Source organism: Chrysemys picta, chromosome 6 (assembly GCF_011386835.1).
Source record: "Chrysemys picta bellii isolate R12L10 chromosome 6, ASM1138683v2, whole genome shotgun sequence".
Taxonomy (NCBI): Eukaryota; Metazoa; Chordata; order Testudines; family Emydidae; genus Chrysemys; species Chrysemys picta.
The window spans coordinates 126146370-126171403 of record NC_088796.1 but is presented as its reverse complement, the minus strand read 5'-3'; the positions used below and the strand labels follow the sequence as shown (position 1 = coordinate 126171403).

At 45.8% G+C, this 25034-nt stretch overlaps 1 protein-coding gene across 1 annotated transcript in view; it reads right to left on the bottom strand.

Moving 5' to 3' along the window:
* Positions 1–24641, bottom strand: part of PDE6B (phosphodiesterase 6B) — a 41453-nt gene extending 16812 nt beyond the window's left edge. Inside the window, exons 1-16 of the mRNA XM_065549800.1 lie at positions 24137–24641; positions 19623–19775; positions 18665–18754; positions 17352–17492; positions 14791–14865; positions 14643–14707; positions 12915–12981; positions 12685–12732; positions 12347–12496; positions 10147–10290; positions 8803–8868; positions 7905–8051; positions 5749–5856; positions 4517–4626; positions 2770–2857; positions 681–781 (exon numbers count right to left, since the gene is read on the bottom strand). Coding sequence (XP_065405872.1) covers positions 681–781; positions 2770–2857; positions 4517–4626; positions 5749–5856; positions 7905–8051; positions 8803–8868; positions 10147–10290; positions 12347–12496; positions 12685–12732; positions 12915–12981; positions 14643–14707; positions 14791–14865; positions 17352–17492; positions 18665–18754; positions 19623–19775; positions 24137–24559 — 1976 coding nt within the window. The 5' untranslated portion in view covers positions 24560–24641. The remainder of the gene's footprint in view (positions 1–680; positions 782–2769; positions 2858–4516; positions 4627–5748; positions 5857–7904; positions 8052–8802; positions 8869–10146; positions 10291–12346; positions 12497–12684; positions 12733–12914; positions 12982–14642; positions 14708–14790; positions 14866–17351; positions 17493–18664; positions 18755–19622; positions 19776–24136) is intronic.
* Between the last annotated feature and the right edge of the window lie 393 nt (positions 24642–25034).

Here is a 25034-nt window from a genome sequence, read left to right as displayed (position 1 = left end):
CCCGCCACTCCCCCGCCTATAGCTGACCTTCGTGTTGCACACAGTTTTAAAGAGGTAAGGTGTCCCTAAAACACCAGTGCCCCATGGCACATGCCTACTGTGCCTAATTGGAAATCCGGCCCGGCTTAGGAGCCCAGGTCTCTGACTTCATACTGCAGACCCTGATGGATCAGTATAGCCCGGTCACGACTTGCGGAAATTAATTATATTGGAAGGTTAGTTGCAAATATAGCATGGGCCATTTGCTTGTCTATGTTCTGTTTGAGGCTATGCTATTCTCAAATGGATGTTAACAAGACCAAGGACTGTTCTTTGGCACTGATCAGTATTTTTAGTGTGAAACTGTTAGTGTAAAATCTGAAGTGTAATGTATTAATAAGCAACAGAGGGTCCTGTGGCACCTTTAAGACTAACAGAAACATTAATAAGGAAACTAACTAAAGAAACCAGGAAAACAAAATCACTCTGTTAGCAATTTAAAACTCACAAAAATCAAAATCAGTGTTTTAAAATGATTTTAAATTAAGTAATATTTGACAGCACACACATGGTCTCCTGAAGACACAGCCGCTGTTAATAGGAGTTCTGCCCACAGAGAGCCTGGACAATCAGTTGTGATGTTTTAGACTAATGTGACCAGCTATTTGCAATGTGCTTGCTGAAATACACGACTCACTTACTTGAAGTAAAGCGCTAAGTCAGTTGCTATGATAGCAATTTCCATCAAATGATTCACATGCTCAAACTGTCGTCTGTTGAGATTCTGGTAGATATTCAGGGACTAAAGGAAAACAAAGTTTAGTACGTGATTCTGGACATCCCGTGGATTGTTCATCTCAGAATATGGGTATTAATTCGTTGTGTAACATCTTCAGCTACAGTTAAAATGCAGGGCTGAGGGCTCAATCCAATTCCCATGGTCCATGGAATGACACCCAATGATTTAAATGGGCATTGGATGGGGCCAGTACCCTGAAGTAGTTACTCAGCATATAACTGGACTCCTATTGTTTTCAATGGGTGTTTGCCTGAAGTAAAAGTTTAACCGAATGAATTTGTCAGGATTTGGCCCATAGTGGGGGAAGGATGATTAAAGCCAGTCAATGGGCATTATGGGTTCTGAGTTCTCTTACTTAAGAAACCTGTTAGCTTTGATTCAAGGTCTCTCCCTGGTTCTGTCACAGATGCCTTGTGAAAACTTGGGCAAGTCACTTAACTTCTGCACCTCCATTTCCCCCTTATCTGTAGAACTGCAACAACACTGGCCTACCTCACTAGGCAGTGGTGAGGCAAGCCAGTAAAGTGCCGGGAGAACCTCAGATGGAGAGTGCTGTGTAGGTGAAAAGTATTTTTATGTATATGATGAACATACCAAATTACAGAAGGTAGAGGCAGACTGGAGATATGTCTTTCACTGTCCCTAGCTAGAGGATTGAAAGTACGCATTAGAAGGAATGTCTGCAGTACAGGGAAGTATTCAAAGGCTTCAGATATTTGGAAGTGCCTGATAAAACATGGGAGTTGAAGATTCTCCTTTACAGGATTAGGGCTGCGTGAACCTCATGTCTGGTTTCAGTTTCATCACACACAGACTATGTTCAGGGAAGAGGCTCACGAATCTCAAGAGTAGGGTTACCATTCGTCCGGATTCCCCCGGACATGTCCGGCTTTTTGAGCTAAAAATAGCGTCTGGGGGGAATTTGTAAATGTCCGGACTTCCCCCCCGCCCCATGCAGAATGCGCGCGGCTAACAGGGCAGCCGGCCGGATGGTGCCACTTACATGGGACTCCGACAGCCAGAGAGACCCCTCCTCCTCTCCCCTGCAGCAGAGATCACTCCCTCCCTCCCTCCCTCCCTGCATTCGCAGATCGCCTCCGGCAGTCTGGAGCTCCTCCTCCCCTGCTGCCCAGCGTGCCGGGACGAATGGCTCCGGCCGTTCCTGAGCAAGCTCACAGAGACGTTAGGCAAAGGCCAACAACAAGGGGGCCAGGGGGTCGGAGAAGGGGCAGGGAGGTTTTGGATGGGGCAGTCAAGAGACGGGGGTGGGGTGGGGTCGGGAGTTTGGGGGGGTGGCTTTCTGGGGGGCGTGGATAAGGTTTTGGGCAGTCAGAGTACAGGTAGGGGGTAGGGTCCTGGGGGGCAGTTGGGGGGGTCTTAGGAGGGGGCAGTTAGGGGACAAGGAATAGGGAGGCTTAGGTAGGGGGTGGGGTCCTGGAGGGCAGTTAGGAGCAGGGGTCCCAGGAGGGTGCAGTCAGGGAACAAGGAGCGGGGGGAGGGTTAGGGGTTCTGAGGGGGGGAAGTGGGAGGGGCAGGGCTAGGGCAGGATGGGGCGGGCTAGGGTGGGGCTCCTCCCGTCCTCTTTTTTGCTTGCTGAAATATGATAACCCTACTCAAGAGCAAGCTCGGGCTGATTTGTTTAGCTTTTATATGGTGGTAGCGCCTGAAGCCCCATTATGGTAGGCCCTGTAAAACAGTTCGTGCACCAGAGTTTTGCAAGGAAAGCAGGTGAACTTTTTAGTTCTGCATGATTTCACCACTAACCCAAGAGAAACTCTGCCATTTTAACCGAATCTCACTTTGACTTTGGAGTTGGTTCATATGTAACTTTAAAGTGAACTGGTGGAATAAATTCAAGTCCTCAGAGATCTGAACCCAAATAAAATATTGGCACAGACCCCTGCAAAGTGAAACTTCAGAGTACTGAACAATTAAAATTCAGCTGACAGCAAATCAACCAAACTCCTCCATTAATAATGTGCATTACAAACCTCTTCTGAAAGCAAGAACTTTCCAAATTCCAAGTGGTGTCTCTCTAAAATTGATGAACCATGAAGTTTTGCTAAAGGATGTTGAGATCTAATTGTGTAAATTAAAAATTCAAAAGTTAGTACAACACTAATGAACAAGGGAGTTTTACAGTGTCTTCTTTTAATATTTCAGTTTATCACGCTTTATATCTAGGTTTAGCTAGCGGATAAAGGGGTAATAGTTGTTATTTTAAATAAATGGCTTATCAATTGATCAAACGATTCTTAGGCTTTTAACCAGCTGTAACATTTTTCGCTGCAGTACTTATAAACCATCTAAACACCTACTCATGTCTAACGTGCTTTGAATCATTTATTAGCCCTTAATAAATGGCCCTTATTGTAATGTGTGAGCAGGTTTACTCTGCTTTAGGAACTCAACGTATTTTATTGATTTAAAACAACAGGAAAAGCAGTAGCCCTTGCACAGTTTCCTAGATTTTATAGAACATCTGTGAAATCCCAGTGCAAAGCCCTGACAGTCAAATCCTTGCACACAGCTAAATCCTTACAGGGAGGGGGAGTGAGAGAGGCCCACCAGCTCATGAGAGCATTAGAGCAATGAAGCCAGCAAGCACCACGGCGTGCGGGTGCATTACCTGTGTAGGAGGGGCATGACTAGCCACTGAAGTAGTGAGGTTGTGTGCTGTGGTTAGCTCAGCTGTATGCTTTCCCCTAGACCAGGGGTGGGCAAACTTTTTTGGCCTGAGGGCCACATTGGGGTTCTGAAACTGTATGGAGGGCCAGGTAGGGAAGGCTGTGCCTCCCCAAACAGCCTGGCCCCGCCCCCATCTGTCCCCTCCCACTGCCTGCCCCCAACCCCCCCGCTCTTTGTCCCCTGACCTCCCCCTCCTGGAATCCCCTGCCCATAACTGCCCCCTCCAGGACTCCACCCCCTATCCAACCCCCCCTGCTCCCTGTCCTGACTGCTCCAACTCCTATCCACACCCCTGCCCCCTGACTGTCCCCCGGAACCTCCTGCCCTTTATCCGACCCCTCTGCTCCCCACACCCTTACCATGCCGCTCAGAGCACCAGGACTGGCAGCCGTGCCGCCCAGCCGGCGCCAGCCACGCCCCCGCGCAGTCTAGAGCACTGGGGCAGGCCAGCAGCCCTCATAGCCACGCTGCCCGGCAGGAGCTCACAGCCCTGCCGCCTAGAGCGCTGGCGGCACGGCAAGCTGAGGCTGCGGGGGAGGAGGGACACCAGGGAGGGATTGGGGGCTAGCCTCCCTGGCCGGGAGCTCAAGGGCCGGGCAGGACGGTCCTGTGGGACGGATGTGGCCCGTGGGCTGTAGTTTGCCCACCTCTGCCCTAGACTATAAGCATGAGCAGAATGTCTGATGTAATAGCAAAGAGTAACCACCCATGACACGCTGACCCCGCTTGCTGCTTAGAAACCCAGCAGGGGTTGTGACCAGCTCACTCCTGGCTCCCACTTTGAAGCTCAAGTTTTGGGGGTCATGCATAGCATTTCCCCCCGACCTCCAGTATCTCTCTAGCTTAATGTCCCCTCTTAAAAAACGAACTGCTGCTTTGGCCAAACACCGATTGCTACAATAGCCTGGTCTGCGCTATCAAACTACAGCTTCTGCAGCCGTCAGATAGAGTCAGTGGGAACAGGATGTGGTGTGAATTCGGTTAGATCCCACTCCACCACTACACGCGCACAGTGAATGGAATCATTTAAAGCAATAGAAAAGTGCCTACTTCATCTGATACAGGTTGTTGGTGCCCCTGTGATCAATATCATGACACAAAGCTGCAGTTACCATAGCAAGGGCTTCAAGGTCTGTGTAGTAACGCTTCAGTTTGCCAGTCTAGGGGGAGAGAATCACATGCTTTCGTTAGTATTTCTGATAGAAAATAAATCGGAGTGAGTCTGCTAGGTGAGTAGGAGTCTATTACGCTAAACACAATTAAAGAACTAAACATGGAATTTGTGAAGCTACATACAAGACACACTCTAGAATTAGCACAAGAATTGCAGAAAGGGAAGGGGGAAAACATTTCAAGATCAGAGCATGTGTGTGTGTCTTAGTTACATATATGAGAGATCCTTACGTGTCGGTGTTACTTATCACCGTAGCATCTGAATGCCGTACTAACCTCAACTCATATATCTTCCCCCATCCCCTCCTGAGATGGAGTCAGAGGACAAGCACCTCCCAAAGGTGGGCTGAAACCGGCTGGGCACAGGTCTGTGTTGAACCATTTAAGACCGCTCCAGTTGGGCTGCTATTGTTCGTAAAATGTTAACTCCTTGAAGGGAAAGGTCCTGCTATAAACAGCTGTTCTTGGGTCTGAACTTGGGGGCTGCAGTATCACAGCTCTGCTGTTAGCGCTAAAGGACTACTGTACGTTCATCAGCTAGAACAGGGGTCGGCAACCTTTCAGAAGTGGTGTGCCGAGTCTTCATTTATTCACTCTAATTTAAGGTTTCGCGTGCCAGTCATACATTTTAATGTTTTAGAAAGTCTCTTTCTATAAGTCTATAATATATAACTAAACTATTGTTGTATGTAAAGTAAATAAGGTTTTTAAAATGTTTAAGAAGCTTCATTTAAAATTAAATTAAAATGCAGAGCCCCCTGGACCGGTGGCCAGGACCCAGGCAGTGTGAGTGCCACTGAAAATCAGCTCGCGTGCCGCCTTCGGCACTCGTGCCATAGGTTACCTACCCCTGAGCTAGAAGTAATATCAGGGTCATAAATTTATGTGGACCAGCCACTAGAGGGGGACCGAGACCCACTTGCCTTGTGTGAATTACTCTCTAGATTAAGTTTTGTATTTTTTCTTAACAAGACTTTTTCAAAAAAGGGCTTTGGCAGAGACTTGTAAGAAAACACATAAGATTTCTATTCACTACATAAGAGTCCCTGTAAATAAAACTATGCTTTGGAGTTAAGAGGGAAAACATAGTAGTCGTACATAAGATATACCATTAAAAGCGTGAACATGGTCTGTGCCACATTGAAGCCGTGCCGCCAGTTGTGGTAAGTAACCTTCCTGTAACCCTTGCTGACGGAATACATGAATCTCACCAGCACCTGCACAAATTGGAGAGCATTTGATCAGAATGTTAACAGATTTGCCTCAGAAGCAAACTAGTTTATAGTGCTTGGGAGCGATGGGGGAACAAATGTATGAGAATAAAGAATTAGTAAAAAACAGTTCTTGAAGCAAAAGCAATCAGCTACAAATCAATATTATAGAGTTGCTTTTATTATCGTATAGCCTGTAACAGAACAAGTGGTCACTAAGAATTAGGAAAGACCCTCAAGGTTTTTTGATTTTTTTTAAAGAGAGACTCTTCAACAAACGGTGTTTATTTTCCTTGAGCCCTCGGGGGGGGGAGAGAAATCAAGGTTTTTCCTTAGTTGTACAAAACTAAGATAATATAGCTTCAGATAAGAATTACAGGAAAAGGCAGTGGCAAAACTTGTTCATAGATGATAAAAAAAAGTATTAGCCTTTCTTATGCCAAGTTAAGGAGGGGGAGCCTCCCTCTCAGTCTTCTAGCAAAGCATGCTGGGAAGCAGAGGAGTCTGGGGTCTTGAAAATGTAGGTGCTCTGTTTTCTTAGTTAGTATTAGGGAGAAAGCTGTCTGATGGACGTATGGAAAGAATGAGGGGAAATAACTCTGAGGAAAACGTCAGGTCAGGGTTGTATAATAGAAAAGGGTTGGATACTTTGGTGGCATTGGTTTCTATATGTAGTCTAGTGTTGAATGGGGATAACTATTGTTTCTTAATCCCACCCCTGAGCTCCATTTTCTGTTATCTTTTCTCCTACCATTTCAGTTGTGTGATTAATGAACTAGATTCTTCTTTTGAAAGATGTGTATGGCTCCATAGCCAGCTAGGAGTTACAGCTGACAAAAGCAATTGCCTAACCTAGTGATGGTAATCTAATGCACTTAGAAATAAACTTTTAACATTTTGTTTTATTTTCTCTTTATAGACCCCATATTTTATAACCATAATATCTTGTTTAAAAAGTGAAATAATCCATGTATGACTGTTATTAACTCTTTACAGTAAGGTGGGATTCAACAGTAATGTGAAGAATTAAGGTTTTCAGACTATGCACTAGATGCTTCAGAAGGCTCTTCTGTGTCTGGCAGTAGAGTAGCAAAGTAATATGTTAAGTACAGGCATGACCCTGGTTCAGAACCAGTCTCTCTCTCTCTCTCTTTTCCAGGCTCTGTTGCAAAGGCATGGGCGGTGAATTGTGCACATGAGTAATAAAAAGGCAGTGATTCTTGTGATAGCTCAGAGCAAGTTAGCGCTGAAAACTTAGCCAGTACAGCTGCAGTTCTTGGCCCAAGTAGGAAGCCTACTTTTTAGTATCAAGTTGTAATGTTAATAAGAAAGATCAGATGAGTGGTCCCTTCTTGTCTGCTATCCTGTGTCTGACAGTGACTGGTAGCAGATGCTTCTGGTGAAGGTCCAAGAAGCTCTAAGTGGGTATCCCAAGTAACAGTAGGGGAAAAATTAGCATGGGGAAATAGTTTTACTTTGTGTAACAACCCATCCATTCCCACTCTTAATTCAAGCCTAATTTAATGGTGTCCAGTTTGCAAATTAATTCCAATTCTGCAGTTTCTCGTTGGAGTCTGTTTTTGAAATTTTTTTGTTGGAGAATTGCGACTTTTAGGTCTGTAATTGAGTGTCCAGGGAGGTTGAAGTGTTCTCCGACTGGTTTTTGAATGTTATAAATGGGCCATCCTGATTATCACTACAAAAGTTTTTTTTCTCCTGTTGATAATAGCCCACCTTAATTGATTAGTCTCGTTAGAGTTGGTATGGCAACACCCATTTTTTCATGTTCTCTGTGTATATATCTCTTCCTACTGTATTTTCCACTGCATGCATCCAATGAAGTGGATTTTAGCCCACAAAAGCTTATGCTCAAATAAATTTGTTAGTCTCTAAGGTGCCACAAGTACTCCTGTTCTTTCTGTGGATACAGACTAACATGGCTACCACTCTGAAACCTGTAAATCAATAGCCACTGTTCCCTCCCAGGGGGATCTAACTAGGTTGGGAGTCCCCAGGCATCATTCTGTATCATCTCACCAGAAACCAACACCTACCTCTTGTGGAATCTGGAACTTTTTCACCACCCCAAGCTCGTAGTACATCTGAATTCCACACTTCACAAGCTCTAGTTCGGTGCACTTGAAATCACAGAAGTGGAACTCGTAGATCTCAGACTGAATGGGATCTGGCAGTTCTTCTTTCTGAAAGAGAAACAGATTGGCTTGTTTCCATGCGGGGCATGCCATTCCACAAAAAGCCACACATGGGTTGTCTCTAGGGTGACCAGACAGCAAGTGTGAAAAATCGGGACGGGGGTGGGGGGTAATAGGACCCTATATAAGAAAAAGACCTCAAAATTGGGACTGTCCCTATAAAATCGGGACATCTGGTTACCCTAGCTGCTGCATTCTTTCAGATTACTCAGAGATCAGTACTGTAACATGCTTTTTAGGTAACAATAAAGGCAAAAGTGCTTCTTCCAGCGACAGTCCATTTTGGTTTCTCTGCTGGGATTTAGCAGAAGAGATCTGCCTCCCCAAGTGGATTTCATGTGTCAGAGTTGAAAACGGTCATGGACTGGTGAAAGAGGCCAGTGGCGGCCCTAGGTCTGTATTGGCTCTGGGTAGCGAAATGAGTGGAGGATCCTAGCGGTTGAGCTGGTTCTCAGTAGGGTTTGTTCTGTAGGGGCTCAGTTGTGCTGGTTAGGTAATGCCTTGTGCCAGGGGTTTGTTCCCGAGAGCTTTGGAAGGCATGCCCTGTAATGATACTATCCTAGGCTACGCCACGTGCCTGTATGGCTGGGAAGGAGGGAGTTCTGTTCTTTCTGTTGGGAGGTCACCAGATACCATGCTGAGGGGTGTCACTATAAGAACCTGGATAGTGTTCTCCCACTTCTGCCAAACAGATTCTTATTTGCCTTTACTGTCAAGTCAATGGTGCATGGGCACTCACCAGTAGTACCGTCAATTGGTCTTCTTCACATTCCATTGGTTCTTTCCCCAGCCTCTCTCGTGTTGGCTACAGAGATCACGTACATGTTAATTTTACCAGCTGCTCCACAATCAGCACTAAAGCTGCATACGTTTGGGGTGGTATCTAGTCCAACTTCCAAACACATGTTCTCTTCTGAACCTTACTTACATTTCTGATCTTAAGGGGCAGTTCTGACTTATAAAGTGACTCTGACAGTGGTGGGGGTGGGTTCCCATATGCAAGGCATCTCTCTGATCATAGAATATCAGGGTTGGAAGGGACCTCAGGAGGTCATCTAGTCCAACCCCCTGCTCAAAGCAGGACCAATCACCAGACAGATCTTTGCCCCAGATCCCTAAATGGCCCCCTCAAGGATTGAAGTCACAACCCTGGGTTTAGCAGGCTAATGCGCAAACCACTGAGCTATCCCTCCCCGCATTGCTCCATTGTTGAGTGAAAAAACTGTTTGTCCTCCAAACTCACTCTGGGGATTGACACTCAAGCTGGGTTCTCTGTCTCAAGCATCATCACAAGGAGTAGAAGTCCTGTAGGCTCAGCTACGCCCATTCAACGTCACTGTCATCAGACTGTGCTTTTGGTGAAATCGGTGGAAACCCAGCTATGGCTACTGGAGTTGCACAGATGTAGTGAGGACTTGATTTGTCCCGCAAAGCTGCTTACCCCTGATAATGCCCAAGAAGGAAAGAACCCATCTTACCTCTCAGAGCCTATAGTGAGTTTGCAGGGCTAGCACTGAAATACATTTTTAATACTAAGCAATGACCATTTGCTTTTCCTTAGCTAAGGTCTTGCCACCCTGCCCAACCATTGTCCACCTGGCAGCTGCCCTCCCACCCCAGAGGTGACTGCATCTCAATGGTAAAGTGTACCTGTACGTATGCAGCTTGTTTAAAATTAATTGCAGAAGTTCTTCAGCAATGCAATTCTTTCTGGTCAGCTCTGGTTGAGCGGAAGCATTACCATCTTCAAGGCACATATCACGAGCCATCTCTCTGTGCAGGCCTTAGGTAAGTGGAGCTCTGGAAGCTCCTGGGAAGTAGCTATGTGGATCTGTCCCTATTGAAGGTGGTATCACAGCGCTGACAAGGGTGGGGCAGGAGAGACTATGGCCAATATACTAGTAGGTTGATGGGCCACTACGTAATGGAAGCTCACTCTGTGGTGATGGGTGCCTTAGAAATGCATGTAGTAAAATACAACACTTTGGGACAACACATGCTACATAAATGCAAGTTCTCTCAGGCTCAGTTGCTATTTAAGCATTCACCGTTTGTACGCTGATTATAAACTGAAAAGCAGTACCAGGATTTCCTGAATTTCATCCTTATCGCACTTCACGTGGTACAGCACCATGTCCTGAGCAATGTCCTTGCGATTCTCCAGCTTGTTTATCTTATCATAAGTATCCGTGTTGAGGACAGACCAGCCCAGGAACTGGGTCAAAGACTTAAAAAAAGAAAAGAAACCATGAAACAGGGGAACCCTCCTTAAGCACATTAAAGTATCTCATTGATTGCTATTGGTTTATTTCTAGGGAAAACATCCTCATAGTCTAACACATCTTATTACCAATAGGTTTATAGATGGATGTGAACAAAATGCCCTGCCTCCCAGAGCTTATAGCAAAACACAGCACACTCTGGCTTAGTATATATGGCCCAAAACCTTTAAATAGCCAGTCAGGTGTTTTTAGTCTGAGACTGAAACTGACATTCTGCCATTAAATGCATTGGTGTTCCAAGTTGCTCTCTGACAAATGAGAACCTTTCCCCTTGCTGAAGTAGTAAAGAGGGCCTGTTCTTGCAAACTCTGAGTGAGAACTGCTTGCTTGAGTGAGTAATACCTTGCTAGCCTTTGTGACTAATCGTGTGAGTAATGATTACTTGTGAGTAAGGGTTACAGGATCAAGCTTAAAACTTTAACGGTAACATTCATGTGTTCTCTAGGGAGACATTAGCACCGCAAGACGAGTCATTCAGCAGAGATACTGGGACACAGACTGAGGACCTAACAGGTTGTTTAACAAAGTTACGTCTAGACATTACTGGAACTATGTTTCTCTCTTGACTTCCCTTTTGTTACAATTATCTAAACAGCCAAAGGCCTCATCCTTTAGGGGAACAATCGTTACACTAGTTGGCTGGAAATAAATCAACAGGCCTCAGTATAAAAACTCCTTGAAAGCATAGGCGCTCTGCAGCTGCCCAACGAGGCGTTTACTCTCGGGATACACTCAACTCCTTAGCTGAGATGTCTGGCCATGCTGCACAATGTGTCTGTACTGTAGAGGGTCAAGGAGCCAGGATTTGGCCCCCAATCGAAAGTGAATCCGGTGTGGATAAGGATTGGTGATACACTGTGCAGCTGGGAAAGGAAAATACTGAGAACTGTGAGAACAAGACTGGGCGCTTCACGATTTGGAAAAGGATGCAAAGGTATTCACTGCCTTCTTGGTCTCTGGTTCAGATCTGTGCCATGCTGCTAGGGTACGTCTACATTACAATAAAACACCCATTCCTGGCCCATGACAGCTGAGCAGGGAGCGTCCCGGAGCCCAGGCTCCAGCCCGAGCCCAAACATCTGCATTGCAATTGTGTAGCCCCGCAGTGCAAGCCCAAGTCAGCTAACACAGGCCAGCTGCACATGTCTTATTATAGTGTAGACATACCCCAAGTGACCCAAAGACTTTTGCCTTCAGCTGTTCAATGGCTTATGTGAAATGAATTGGTCATCTGTCTACTTCCTAGTTAACAAAACACTTAAATCTTTCAAGAATAAATCTCCTTGCCATGAAACAGCCAAGAGCTGGCTATATAGAAAGGAATAAAGCTAGCAGCATGATTTCCCCCCATTTCTTAACAACAGTGGTTCAAGTTACACCGGCTGTAGGTAGATGCAATTACTGACCTCAGTGGAATTATGACTGCTCAAGCTAGCTACGGATTTGGCCTATTTTATGAAATCACGGTAGAGGTGCCCTCCAGCCCCCTTCAACTTAAATATTACATTTTTCGCTGTAAATATCGAAGGTGATGCGAGTCTTGGGCAGGCTTCTGTTCAGTGTCTGCCATCATAAGAATGCTTAAACCAGAGTTGGGTGTGAAACACATGTTCCTACCGTAGTTTCAGTGTGTCAACATTCTCCGTTCCATAGTCTCTTCTGCAGCTCATGTACATTATTGGATTGCCTAGATGCTGATATTGCAAATGATCTTGCTAGTTCTGTTTGAGTGTACAGGATCTAGATCTTGAAAATGCTTGTCAGGTGTTGTACCATTCCCTTCAGAAGCTGGGCATGTCACCACTAAATCTGCAATGGCCTAAAATCTCTCTATGAATCAATTTCTTAGACCCAGAGCTACTGAGTTACACCTCCACAATCAAAGAAAATATGGGGGGCTGCAAAACATTGGAGACCACATGTACTGCTAAGAATTATTGGTCTTAGGCAGGGTTCCCATTTAACACCTAAGCTACTTTCGGAGCTGGTAAGCACTTGTACCTCCATGAGGGTCTCATCCTGTTCATCGAATGGCTTCCCGTCTTTTCTGTTGTAAAATGTGGCAACACCAACAATTTCTTCTTTTTTATTTACTATTGGCATCGATAATACATTTTTGATAGTCCATCCTGAGTCATCTACAGGACCTTCCTTGAAGCAACAGCAAGCAGAAAGATGTTGAATATATAAAATGTATTTTCTAAATGCATCAGTGCTTTTCTTAAGTGAACTCGGTAATGCAACAAGTTACAGGAATTTGTATGTAAAAAAAAAATGAATCTATATTACATTTATTTTAACAAGTCTGTTTTTAACAGCTATGACAGCTTTCACAGTACCTGAAATTTAAACATCTCATCTGCAGCAGCATTCATAATGTTGCAGATCTAGAAGATCATAAAAATATTTCGTTTTACAAATGGGTAGCATAAAGTTCAATAAACTCCTTTCTAAAATACTCAATTTTAAATCTAGTTAAAGCAGCTAAATTGATAAGTCTTCCATAGTTGAAAGTAAACATTAATTTGACTTTCTGAAACCCTCAATGACGCTCTCGTCAAATACTTACAAAGCCACTTTCCGCTACATACGTTGGGAGTCCAGTAGCAAGTGCCCAGTGATCTGCTGTGGGATTTCTGAATGAAACAAAAGTGTGTGTATAATAAAAATTAAAGATGGAGATTACATATATTTCCTGGAGATTTTTGTAGAGCTGGAACATATCTGGTTAATCATGCAGCACGCATGTACACGGCTAAGGTGACCAGATGTCCTGATTTTATAGGGACAGTTCCGATTTTTGGGTCTTTTTCTTATATAGGCTCCTATTACCCCCCGACCCCCGTCCCGATTTTTCACATTTGCTGTCTGGTCACCCTATACACGGCTAATCCTTAGTCAGCCAGGTAGTCCTGTTGATTTCAAAGGATCTTCTTGTGTGAACAAGGATTACTCACATGCGTTAAAATTCATAGGATCAGACTCTCATTATCAACAGATGGGGCAATAGATGAGTTAGAGGATTCAAAGGGTTCAGTATTGCATGGCGTATTCCAATCAGTTCCCAGTTTTTCATCTTGAGTGTAACTAGATATGAAATAGGACTGGGGGTGTATTTAATGGTTCTAAATTTCAATATGCGAAAGAAAAAAGAAAGAAAGAAAAATAGGGCAATGGGAAGAAGGGAAATGTAACAGGTCTAATCTTGCAGAGCCTTGTGGAAGAGCTCACCATCAGAATTAAACAGATACAAAGCAATAAATGACCAAGAGGTAGTCAAGACTTACAGCCCTAGATTTTTTTAAAACTAGGCTAGGTGACATACTCCCTGTTGCACACTGGTGCACTAGCATTGTGTGCTCTGACTAAGGAGGGATTTGCACAAGGAGAGGCAGCTATCTTGAAGAACTGAGAGTGCGGGGACATGCCATGTGTAGGGGACTGCATGGAGGAGGGCAGAGACCAAAGTGGAAGGAGGCAACCCAGGGCTGATAAGGCAGGCAGCATGGTACACGGGCAGGCATCTCAAAGGGTGGCGTGCAGTCAATGAGGGCAGCTATAAGGGGAATTATGAGAGGGAAAACAAACATTTTATGTGAAGTGGGTGGCTAGGGGATGCTAGTGATGGGTTCAGGGAAGGGACTGACCTGGTTCAAACTAGGAGAGGCATTTCTCGGCAGCAATAATTTGGAAGGTGAGGAAAGTTCGCAGGGCAAGCTAAAGCAGGAGGCTGTTACAGGCATCAAGTCAAGAGATGACAAAGGCCGACATGAAAGATCTCATGGCAAGAATAGAGGATGGTTTCTAGACGTGTCAAAGCGACAGGAATTACTGCACCTGGATGTAGGGCATGGGAGGAAGAAGCGTGAAAGTTGGCTTTGAGGCGGAGCCTATGCGACAGGGTGGACAGAGGACCCGGCAGTGAATGAGAAAGGCAGGAGAGAGGATGTTTGAATGGGAGGATTGGACAACTGGTGATGCAGGACTGGGCAGAAGGGGCTAGGAATGGAAAGGTGGGCTTGTGTATCTACAGAAGTGGTGACTTTACCTGTGAGTGGGTGCTACCACAGTGATGCAGTGGCCTGCTTGTTACATTCTAATCTGAATTCCTGCTAAATAGAAGCAACCAACAAATACTGATACGTGTTTAACCCTACAATCCCATGTTCCATTGTTCCTTCAGCTGTTTATTAGCTCATGGGAGACCTTCATTTTCAGACACATATCCTATCAGTCTGTGCTACACAGAGGCAATAGAAATAGCTCTAGACATGGTACTAAAGCTTCGCTTACTCACGGGGTAACTTTAATATCTTCCTTTCCGTGTAGGATATAATCGACGACTTTGTAAAAGACTATTTCCTACAAAGAAAAAAATCCTGGTTCAAGCTTGTGGTGAGAGTAAACAGTTGGGGGATGGGGAGGATACTAGGTCATCCACTTACTCTGCCATCTGGAGTCCGGGGGCCGGAATAAGGTGGAACTTCACCCATTAGAACTGGCCACACGTCGAAAAATTCCTGTTTTAAAAAAAAACCCAACACTTTTAATTTTAATACGTATAAATAAGTGTACCTGTGGTAGGATATAGAAACAGGCGGGGTTCTACTACCGCTATTATAATTTGCCATGCACCTCTACGATGCTCTCTACATTAAACCAAAACTTACGTGAAAAACATTAATGTTGCCAATTCAAGCACTCAGATGTTAGGAAAATGCCAGAGTTAAGGTAACCTTTAATTTGGCCCCCTTGTACATATGCATAAGACAGTATGTGATGTGATGAGACTGTCTCATTTCCACAGGACCCCTCTCAGTCAGTGCACAGGATGGATGGTGCTCACTTAATGAGCAATTATTCACTATTTTGTTTTCTCCTCCTTGTTCAGTGTATGGCCCCAGGCCTCCTGTACCGAACACTACTCAAACCCTCTTCTGAAGGCAGAATTATTAATTTCCTCCCAGGCTTTTCTATGGTTCTCATCACAATAGTATCTGAGTGCTTCACATACAGCAATGCCTGTGAGCTGAGTGGGGCTATTATCCACACAGTAGAGATGGGGAACCAAGGTACAGAGATTAACGTAATTTGGGTGCCCAGCTGAAGATGCCTAGGATCTGAGTTTTCAGAGTACTTCGCATCATGGAGCACTTCATGGGTTCCCAGCACAGCTCCTGTTGGCTGCAGTCGCAGCTGTGAGTGCTCGGCACTTCTGCAAATCTGACACAAGGACCTCAAGTCAAGCCCCCAGAAAATGCGAAACACGCAATTAGTGACCGTCTGTGAAAAGTCTGATGCAAGGGAGTTGCCCAACCTCACACAGGAATTCTGTAGCAGAGGCAGGAAGAGAATCCAATTTCCCAGAGACGCGTTCAGCTGAAGTAGCCATCCTTTGTCTTCCTGAAAACCTCTGCCTCATTCACTAAGCATCTTCCAAATTCTGCAACCAGCCAGGCCAGGGGTCCTACAGACAGCAGCTTCCTTCCCCACACAACCCTGATTCACCCCCGGAGCAGATCCATCTTGTGCACTGAATGAGGCAGGGGTCATTTGGAGATAAGTTTGTGATCATATAATTAAAGAGTGTATCCTCATGCATATGCACAAGGGAATTTAATTAAAGTTCATTCTGGCACTTCCTGTCTTTGGAGTACTTGACTGGGTAACCTTGCTGGCATTTCAGTGTAGTTCATGTAATTGTCTAGGTTTTTAAAAAGCAAACTGAAAAAACAAACTTCATCAGGTAGCATCACGTTGCTATTGAACCACTTTGGAGCCAAGGTGGGACTCTAGATCCACGGCACAACCCCCTGTCACTTCAGCAAATGGAGCAACTGACGGAGGAGAACAACCTACTATTGCTGGGCGGACCAGTGCTAGAGGGGGATGGGACCCTTTGCCTTGGGTTTTCAGAGATATTTGCTGACAGCAGGAATGGTGAGACTCTGGGATCTTAGGTTCCATTCCAGGCTCTGGAGAGAGTGTTGTCTAGAGGTTGGACCCTTCTGCCCCATGCCCTTCAACATCTTTGTCCTGTCTCCTTGTCCCTGTCCCTACTCCCCATAACTTGTAGTCCCTTCCCCAACTCCCAGTCACAGTTTCTACCCCCTCCCGCATTAGGTTCTTAGGGGGCTAGAGGGGCATTTTTTGCATTATACTTTCCATTCAGATAATCATGATCCAGAACTGATTTGTATTTTCATGGTGTGACCAGATGCACCCCTGTACTCACACCCCTGTACTCACACCCCTGTACTCACACCCCACCCACTCAGAATAATCTTTGTCCAAAATAGGCCTTGTAAAGTATCATTTGAAAACTAATAACGTGCTGGTCAATAATATCAGGGTAGAACATATGTAGCAACATAATATGTAAAGTTATGAATTTCCACCCAAATTACGTTGGTGGCGCATGTTCAAACCCATCTTGCCCCAAGTTCTTAAACAAAGGACAAGTTGATGCCTCTAGCCAGGTGTCATCACCTCTGATGGGCCATCACCTATGAAGTGGCCATTCTTTGGCAAGGAAGGGGGCCAGGAACAAACATCTCTGCAGACAAGACCTATAGCTAGACTGTCCAGGAGAGGGCTGGAGAGTGCTAAACACGGGTTTTTGTGGAAAATCCAGGACTGTGTTGGGGTCACCCTGCAAGTAAGAACCAAGGCTGGTGGAAGCCAGAGGCTGGCTGGTGTGTGCTGACAGGCTGCTGGGGTCAGAGCTTCTGGACCAGGCTGTGGTTACACACAGACATTCAGGGTGTGACCAGCATGCTGACAGGCTGTCTGTGAGCCACCCAAGCTGGAAGCTACAACAACAAAGCATTGTGAGGTGCCCCAGGTTGCAGGGCAGGGGTGATACTGCTCCCCACTGGTCTGGACTACACCCTGGAATTTCATACACTGTTAAGACAAAAGTTAATGCCAGAAATTGCCCAATTCACGTTTAGCAGCAACCTAAAGACCCTTGCTGTGTTATCTTGCCATACACACGAATGCTTACCTTCTGTTTGGTCCTATCCAGAAGGCCCACTGAATATCTATCACAGTTCAAATATGCTCTCACTGTGTAAAAAGCTTTGTGGAACTGCCTCTCGATGTCCGTCAGCTCCTCAAATACCTTATTAGCCGACCACAACAGCACCTGAAGAATAAAACCAATTCTGTAGACCGTTCCTTCTGGAAAGCTAAGTATATTTGAGACAATATGTGACTAATATTTAGATATCACAGATTCCTAGAAATGCAACAGTACGGTATTTTAGGGTCTGCTAACTCTGCTTGTTCCAGCTCGGTTAGGAGGGTGCGACCTTTTTCATTGACTTCATTGAGAACAGCGTTAAGCCAACATTCAGCATTTTGTAAAATCCCACGTTCAAGCTGTGTAATGCAGAATTGAATAGTCCGAAATTGAATAAATTACCTACTGTTTTAAAATTCACTTAGCAGTGGCAATTGGCTGTTCTGTAAGTCAGTAAAATATGACATCCCCCAAACTATATACTAAACTAACATTAAGGTTGCAAAGTTTTCAGTTAGAAGCTGGGAATGCTAGAATTAATGTTGCCTGGACATCCCTAATTTGGCATATACACAAGGAGGTCAAATTAGGGTTGCACAGGCAAGGTTAATTCTAGCATTTTCAAACTTGAAGACTTTTGCAACCTTAAAGTTCTTTTAGGCTAGGAAGTTGCATCCCAAAAATAACTCACTCAAAAACCAAAACCCAAGTTCCATCAGGTGGGGATGACTTTGCCTATAGTAGCGCAGCTATTTGCTGATAGTAGAGGAGTGTAGAGACTCATGATTCCTGGGTTCAGTTGCAGATTTTGAAAGGGACTATACTAGGATATATTCCCCTTCCGCCCTTCTCTATTCTTGCTCCCCTGCTCCTATCAACCCCCACTGCTACAGCTAAACCTCCAGTATTAATGCATATTAGTTAATCATTAACTGGATAATTTAGCATTACTAAGAAATTCAGTTTCTTAGTAATTATGTGTAATTAACATTTTTGTTCAGCTGAATTAAAGAGCAAGTAATGCTAATACTGAGTAATCTCATCAATAAGAATTATTAATAGAATGGACAAATGGTTCTACCACTCAGAAAAACGAATCCCTAATTTTGCCCTCAGCTGTGCACTCAGACACTTGTACCCATGTGGAGCCGAGTGAATTTGAGAGGATGGCTACTCTGGGGTCTTTATCCCTATTTCTCTAGTCAATGAGATATTCAGCCTGGCTGATGGTACAGGAGAAATAGCTCTGAACCTAGACAATGAAACAGTTACTGGGATCCGCCTCTTTATCTTACCTGGCCTCTTCGAGTCTCACAATTGTGAAGATAACTCAAATGATAAATTTTCAGGTTTAAGGAGGCAAAATTCAGATACTTCAGGAAAAGCTGAAATGGAAAACAGACAGTGTTGAGTTGAACCAAACAGTGGCCCTGGGGGTACTGGATTTCATAGTACCACTGCAACTACGTTAGTCTGTTGCTCAAACTCACACCAACCAACCCGTGTCAATACTTTGCTTTGTGCTGATATAAGGGGAGGCTTGTTACCAGTGTGACTTGCCCTGGTAATTTATTGAGGTAAGCTGCACCCATGTAAGCCCATTTTACAATACAGCAGTGGTTGTCAAACTTGTTTCATTTGCAGACCCCAAACAAATTTTGAATGTGGACATTCAACCGGTGGTCCGCGGATCCTTACTATAGAAGTTTTAGACTGAAAAGTGACTGAACAGAATTCAGTTATAAATGTTGCACATGCTTGGCACAGCATTTGACACAGTGTGAGAAAGAGCGCTAAACTGTGGGCTTCTGAGGTAACGACAACACTTACAGGTTTAGACCTGTAGGTGGGGCTATACACATGCTTTTGATTGATCAGAAAAACAGAATGCCTTTTCTGGGGTCTGAAACTTTATTTTCATAGTCACCTTTCAGAGACCCTTAAACATAGTCTGTGGGCCCCTAGGGGTCCCCAGACCACATGTTGAAAACCACTGGTCTACAGTAAGGGAATTGGCACCAGTGTAGCTACGCTATTGCAAACAACCCTAGTCCAGATGAGCCTATATATTATGCATAGTAAGATTAGGGTGACCAGATGTCCTGATTTTATAGGGACAGTCCCGATATTTGGGGATTTTTCTTATATAGGTGCCTATTACAGTCCTGATTTTTCATACTTGCTATCTGGTCACCCCAAGTAAGATACATGCACAATAGAAACTGACCTACATTGGATCTTTTGGACACTTACACTTTCATCGGAGCTGGTGAAGAATGGGCCATGCATCTTATTAATGGCCATGATCACAGCAACTAGATCTTTGCCATTCGTGATGGGAGTTGCAAGGATGTTCCTTGTAGTGTATTGGGTGAGTTCATCAACAAATCTGCTGAACTGAGTGCACTGTTTAAAAGAGGGAAAAATGAAAAACAAAGCACAGTCCAAAATGTGAGCAGTCTTAAAGCCAGAAAATCTCCTCGGTGAAGCCACCTAAAGGAAGCTTGGCCTAAAGTATATTTTGAGGCATAGGGAATAGCGTCACGTTAACAAGAATAGAGGTGGTTGAACATGCATTCAGAGTTTATTAAACGCCAATGTTTATTTTCCTACAGTTGTCATGTAACTTGTTTTGGAAAGACCTCACCCATTTGAGAGATTTTAGCAGTGGTCCCTATCTGAAAGACCAAGGACCAGGAAATTCTCTCCAGAAAAACTCATAAGTTGCAATCATGGTAGGTTCATTTTGACTCCAGTTTTAGTCTCCTTCCACCTGACCCGCCCCACCCCGCCCCCCAAGCTGCTGAGTACCCACAGCTCCCAGGTGCGGGTCTGTGATCTCCTTTGTCATTTGGACAACCTCCCTGTGAGGACCCCTTTACGTGTCTGTGGTCGACTTGCTCCCAGGAGCAGAAGGGTTAAGGAGTGCTATGCCCCCTTCCCTGGGTGCATGTGTAGGGTTACCATTCGTCCGGATTTACCCGGACATGTCCTCCTTTTTGTACTAAAAATAGCGTCCGGGGGGAATTTGTAAAGCACTCACAATGTCCGGGATTTCCCCCCCAGGCAGAGCAGAGCGAGCGGCTGGGAGGGCTGCAGGGAAGTCCCGGGCTGGACTCCGGAGCAGCTGTAGAGGAGCCGGATCCGCCCTGCATTCTGAGCAAGTGTATCAGCACAAAGTGCAGCCCTCCCCTTTTGCAACTGGGAGCGGTTTCTGCCATGCAGCGTAGCAAAACGGGAGCGAGAGCACTTTGTGCTGATACAAGGGCAGCTCTCCCCTGCAGTCCGGTCCGGGCCAGGGACCGGGTTTTGTTGTGCAGGGCCAGGGACCCGGTTTTGTTGTGCTGGGGAGCTCAGCCACGTGTCCGGCTCGCACAGAGCCCAACACCCTGTTCTGAGCAGCAGGGTAAGGGGGCCAGGAAGGTTCTGGAGGTGGCAGTCAAGAAACGGGGGGGGGGCTTTTTGGGGGGAGTGGAGAAAGTTTTGGGCAGTCAGGGTACAGGTAGGGGGTAGGGTCCTGGGGGGCAGTTGGGGGGGTCTTAGGAGGGGGCAGTTAGGGGACAAGGAACAGGGAATCTTAGGTAGGGGGTGGGGTTCTGGAGGGCAGTTAGGAGCAGGGGTCCCAGGAGGGGGCAGTCAGGGGACAAGGAGCGGGGTGGGGGGCTGAGAGTTCTGGGGGGGAGCTGTCAGGGGGCAGGAGTGGGGAGAGGGATCGGAGCAGTCAGGGGACAGGGAGCAGAGGGGTTTAGATGGGTTGGGAGTTCTGGGGGGGGGCTGTCAGGGGGCAGGAGTGCGGAGAGGGATCGGAGCAGTCAGGGGACAGGGAGCAGAGGGGTTTAGATGGGTTGGGAGTTCTGGGGGGGGCTGTCAGGGGGCAGGAGTGCGGAGAGGGATCGGAGCAGTCAGGGGACAGGGAGCAGAGGGGTTTAGATGGGTTGGGAGTTCTGGGGGGGGCTGTCAGGGGGCAGGAGTGGGGAGAGGGATCGGAGCAGTCAGGGGACAGGGAGCAGAGGGGTTTAGATGGGTTGGGAGTTCTGGGGGGGGCTGTCAGGGGGTGGGGAGTGGTTGGATGGGGCGTGGGAGTCCCAGGGGTCTGTCTGGGGGTGGGGGTGTGGATAAGGGTTGGGGCAGTCAGGGGACAAGAGGCAGGGAGGCTTAGATAGGGAGTGGAGTCCTGGGGGGCAGTTAGGGGCAGGGGTCCCAGGAGGGGGCAGTCAGGGGACAAGGAACGGGGGGAGGGTTGGGGGTTCTGGGGGGGCGGGAAGTGGGAGGGGCAGGGGCGGGGCTAGGGCGGGGCTCCTCCCGTCCTCTTTTTTGCTTGCTGAAATATGGTAACCCTATGCATGTGGGCAGGGTGGGGTGTGAGCTGAGCCTTCACTCCACTGCCAGTGTGCTGGCTGGAAAAGCCAAGCTGCTGAAGACGGGGAAGTGCTGCTGTTTATAACCCAGCAGTAACTTAGTTACTACCCTCTGGGGAGCAGAGAATTGTGTGTTGGAATGAAGCAGCATCGTGCTGGGCTCTCATAAATATGGGGCCAGATTGTGTGTCAACGAGCTGTTCAGACAGCCCAGGATCACCAGAGCATTCTGCCAAACCCCATAAAGGCCACACCCAGTTCCACCTCTGGAACATGGTGGCTGGGGTGTGTGTGCTGGGACTGGATAGCACAGAGTTGGCTTTGCATCACCCAGGGATTCTACAGGAGGGGAATCCCCAGCTGCCCCTAGAGGGCAGCCCTAAGTCCCCTTGGCACTGCTCCAGCAGCAGTGCGCAGGAATACCCTATATGCATGTCACTGTCTCCCAGCGTCTAAAGCAGAGATACTCAGCCAGAGGCTCGCGAGCCACAAGGGGCTTTTTCATGTGTCTCCTGCGGCTGTTTGCAGCACGTGATATTAAACCACCGTGGGATTTAAGTATTAACCAATCTAAGTTATTAACCAATCAGGAGGCTTTTACAATATCGTTAACCAATTGTAGTTGATAAAATAATAATACTTGGTCAGTCATTTTGCTATGAGAATGAGTACATATATAAAAACATTTCCCCTGTCATACTGTTTACATTTGAATATTTAGTACCGTAGTAAATGAAACAATGAATTCACACTACTGTGGCTCTCTTGGGTAATGTTGATCGCTAATTTTGGCTCCTGAACCACTGAGGTCTGGGTATCACTGGTCTAAAATAAAACTGTCTTCTGGACAAAGAAAGGATGCTGGCACGAAGGGATGCTGGGGGGAGAAGAGATGGAAAAACATTATGAAGAGCTAGCCAATGAGATAGCACCTTTTGTTGGAGCTGTGGCCCCCAGTCATCTAGACCAGTGTTTCTCAACGACCGGTCTGTGGACTGGTGCCAGTCCCTGAGATCTCCCTGAAACAGTTCAGGAAGGCAGCAAGCCGGTCCCTGGTATCAAAAAAGCATGAGAAATACTGATCTAAACAACCTTCTTGAGTCCTCCCAGCCTTCCCTGTGCTACCAGGTAGATAGATGGCATCTCTGCCTGCTGTGTCTACTTCCTTTGGCTGCCCTGGTGGCTCTCTCAGCAATGCACTGTAGTTAGGACTCAAAGCAGGAACCTTGAAGCCCAAATTGTTTCAATAGGCTGCAGTCTGCATTGTAAGCAGCAGTGACCTACACAAACATACTACGGCCATGCATCAACCCCTACGCTGGCCTCCCACACGATGCTCTTCACCCTCCATGACCAGGACCTACCATGGGTGCACACATTGGGTACAAGGAATGACAATAGTTAAGGTGAAACTTGACAGAAATGGAGCTTTCTCAGAGGGCTCCCTGCTCTGAAACGCAGACTAGAGAATGATGGCAAATGTGACTGTTAACGTATTACTTTCCTCTGATTCGCTCTTAGTGCAGTGAATGGTTACAAAAAACCCCAGCACTTAACATGCTATCCTGTAAGACAGAGTGATGCGGTTCGGCTGACTGGATAGACAGATGGCCGAGTTGTTATGAGAGAACTATATATGAAGTAATCCCAGCTATCATATTTGGGTCACATGGATTATAACTCAGATTAGCCTGCTTCAGTTTGGATTCAGATGCTTCAACTAGGGTATATAATGGTCATATATGAATATATAAGGCTATAAAAATAAAACTCCTTGGCTATAGGTCCCTTAAGAATAGTGAGATGTGTGAGCAAAGTTTATATCTCACTGCTTCTGATGAGAGTTCACATATCAGTGTTAAGGATGGCTCGAATCCTTGGCTCACAAAAATATCTCTGAAGAGCAGGAGCCTGCACTGGATGGTAGAAACTTGAGCCAGAAAAAGTTCCTGGGGGGGTAAAATATTTCTGGACTCTCTCTAAGGGCTTGCAGTTTCAGTGCAGTGCCTCAGGGTGTCGACAGCGCAGGGTTAGACAGTAGCAAGTGTCTGAGTTGCTGTTCTAAAATGACCTTTTTTTTTTTTAATTAGGTGAGTTTTCCATTTTGAGCCAATATAAAACGTGACACAAGGCATTGTTCTCAGAGCGCACTAACAGTCTGACAACTCAGTTATTCATTTATACCCGTGAAATATTTCACACAATACATTGGAAAGTTTTTTTTTTGAAAGGGAACCATCCCAACCATGTCTTTGGTTTCCAGCCTTACCATTGGTACAGTAAATGAGACTTCTACTGCACTGATTTCTCTTACGCCTGTTCATCATTTTCCTTAACTCTACAAACCCTGATAGAAAGTCTAGTTCTTATGAATCTTCCATTAACGGAGCAAACCAATGGAAAACCTACCTCATTGACATCCTTGATGTTCATAGTTCTCTTGGTTTGAGCAACATGCCCCACGATGCCCATGTCCAAAGGATAGACAATTTCACAATCTGGCGCCACCAAGCATTCCTCCAGCGTGCTGTCTTTCTCGATATTGAAAAGCCTGGTAGCTAGCTCTGGTGTGCCGTTCCTTTGCCTGTACATAAAAAGGCTGCAGCGGTCTGCGTGGATGAGACAGCTGATTCTTCTTAGAGTCTTGAAAACAACCTTCTCCATGTTAATGCTTTCCTGCATGTCTTGGATCAACTCAAAAAGTATCTCACTCTCCTCTGATGTCTGATTGCTGCTCAGTGGCTCTGGTCTCAGTTTCTTATCAAAGTATTGCTTGGCAAAAGCAGGGTTACCATCGAGAAACTTCTCCACATCATCTTCCTTGATACTCATGGTGAACCTCTTAGATTCCCAGATCTTGGGATATGTTATCCCAGGAATACTGTCTGTCTGAAAAGTGTTCCTCCTTCCGGTGTGCTCCCCAAACAAGGAGATCTAATGCTCTGCAACGCTGCCCCTGGGACGGCCAGGGGTTGAGGACACTTTTGAAGAGTGAATGTCATTAGGAAAGTTATTCGTTAATAGTGTTGAAGGTGAGTCCGTGGGAGGACAGGTCTTAAGCAAACAGATTAAATGACCCATACTAAATCTTCAGGTCAATTTTTTCCCTTTACCTTACATGTTTTTAGAATATTTAAGAACACCCTCACTTTTCCCTGGATGGCACAGATGTATCCATCTTCCTGAAATGGTTATGTTGTTTTTTCTCTTTCTGGTAGACCTCTCTAACACTGAAATAATCTCTTTAGATTCTAATTAAATATACACTGCTCAGGTCTAATCCCTAGCTAACAAGGTGCATATCTTA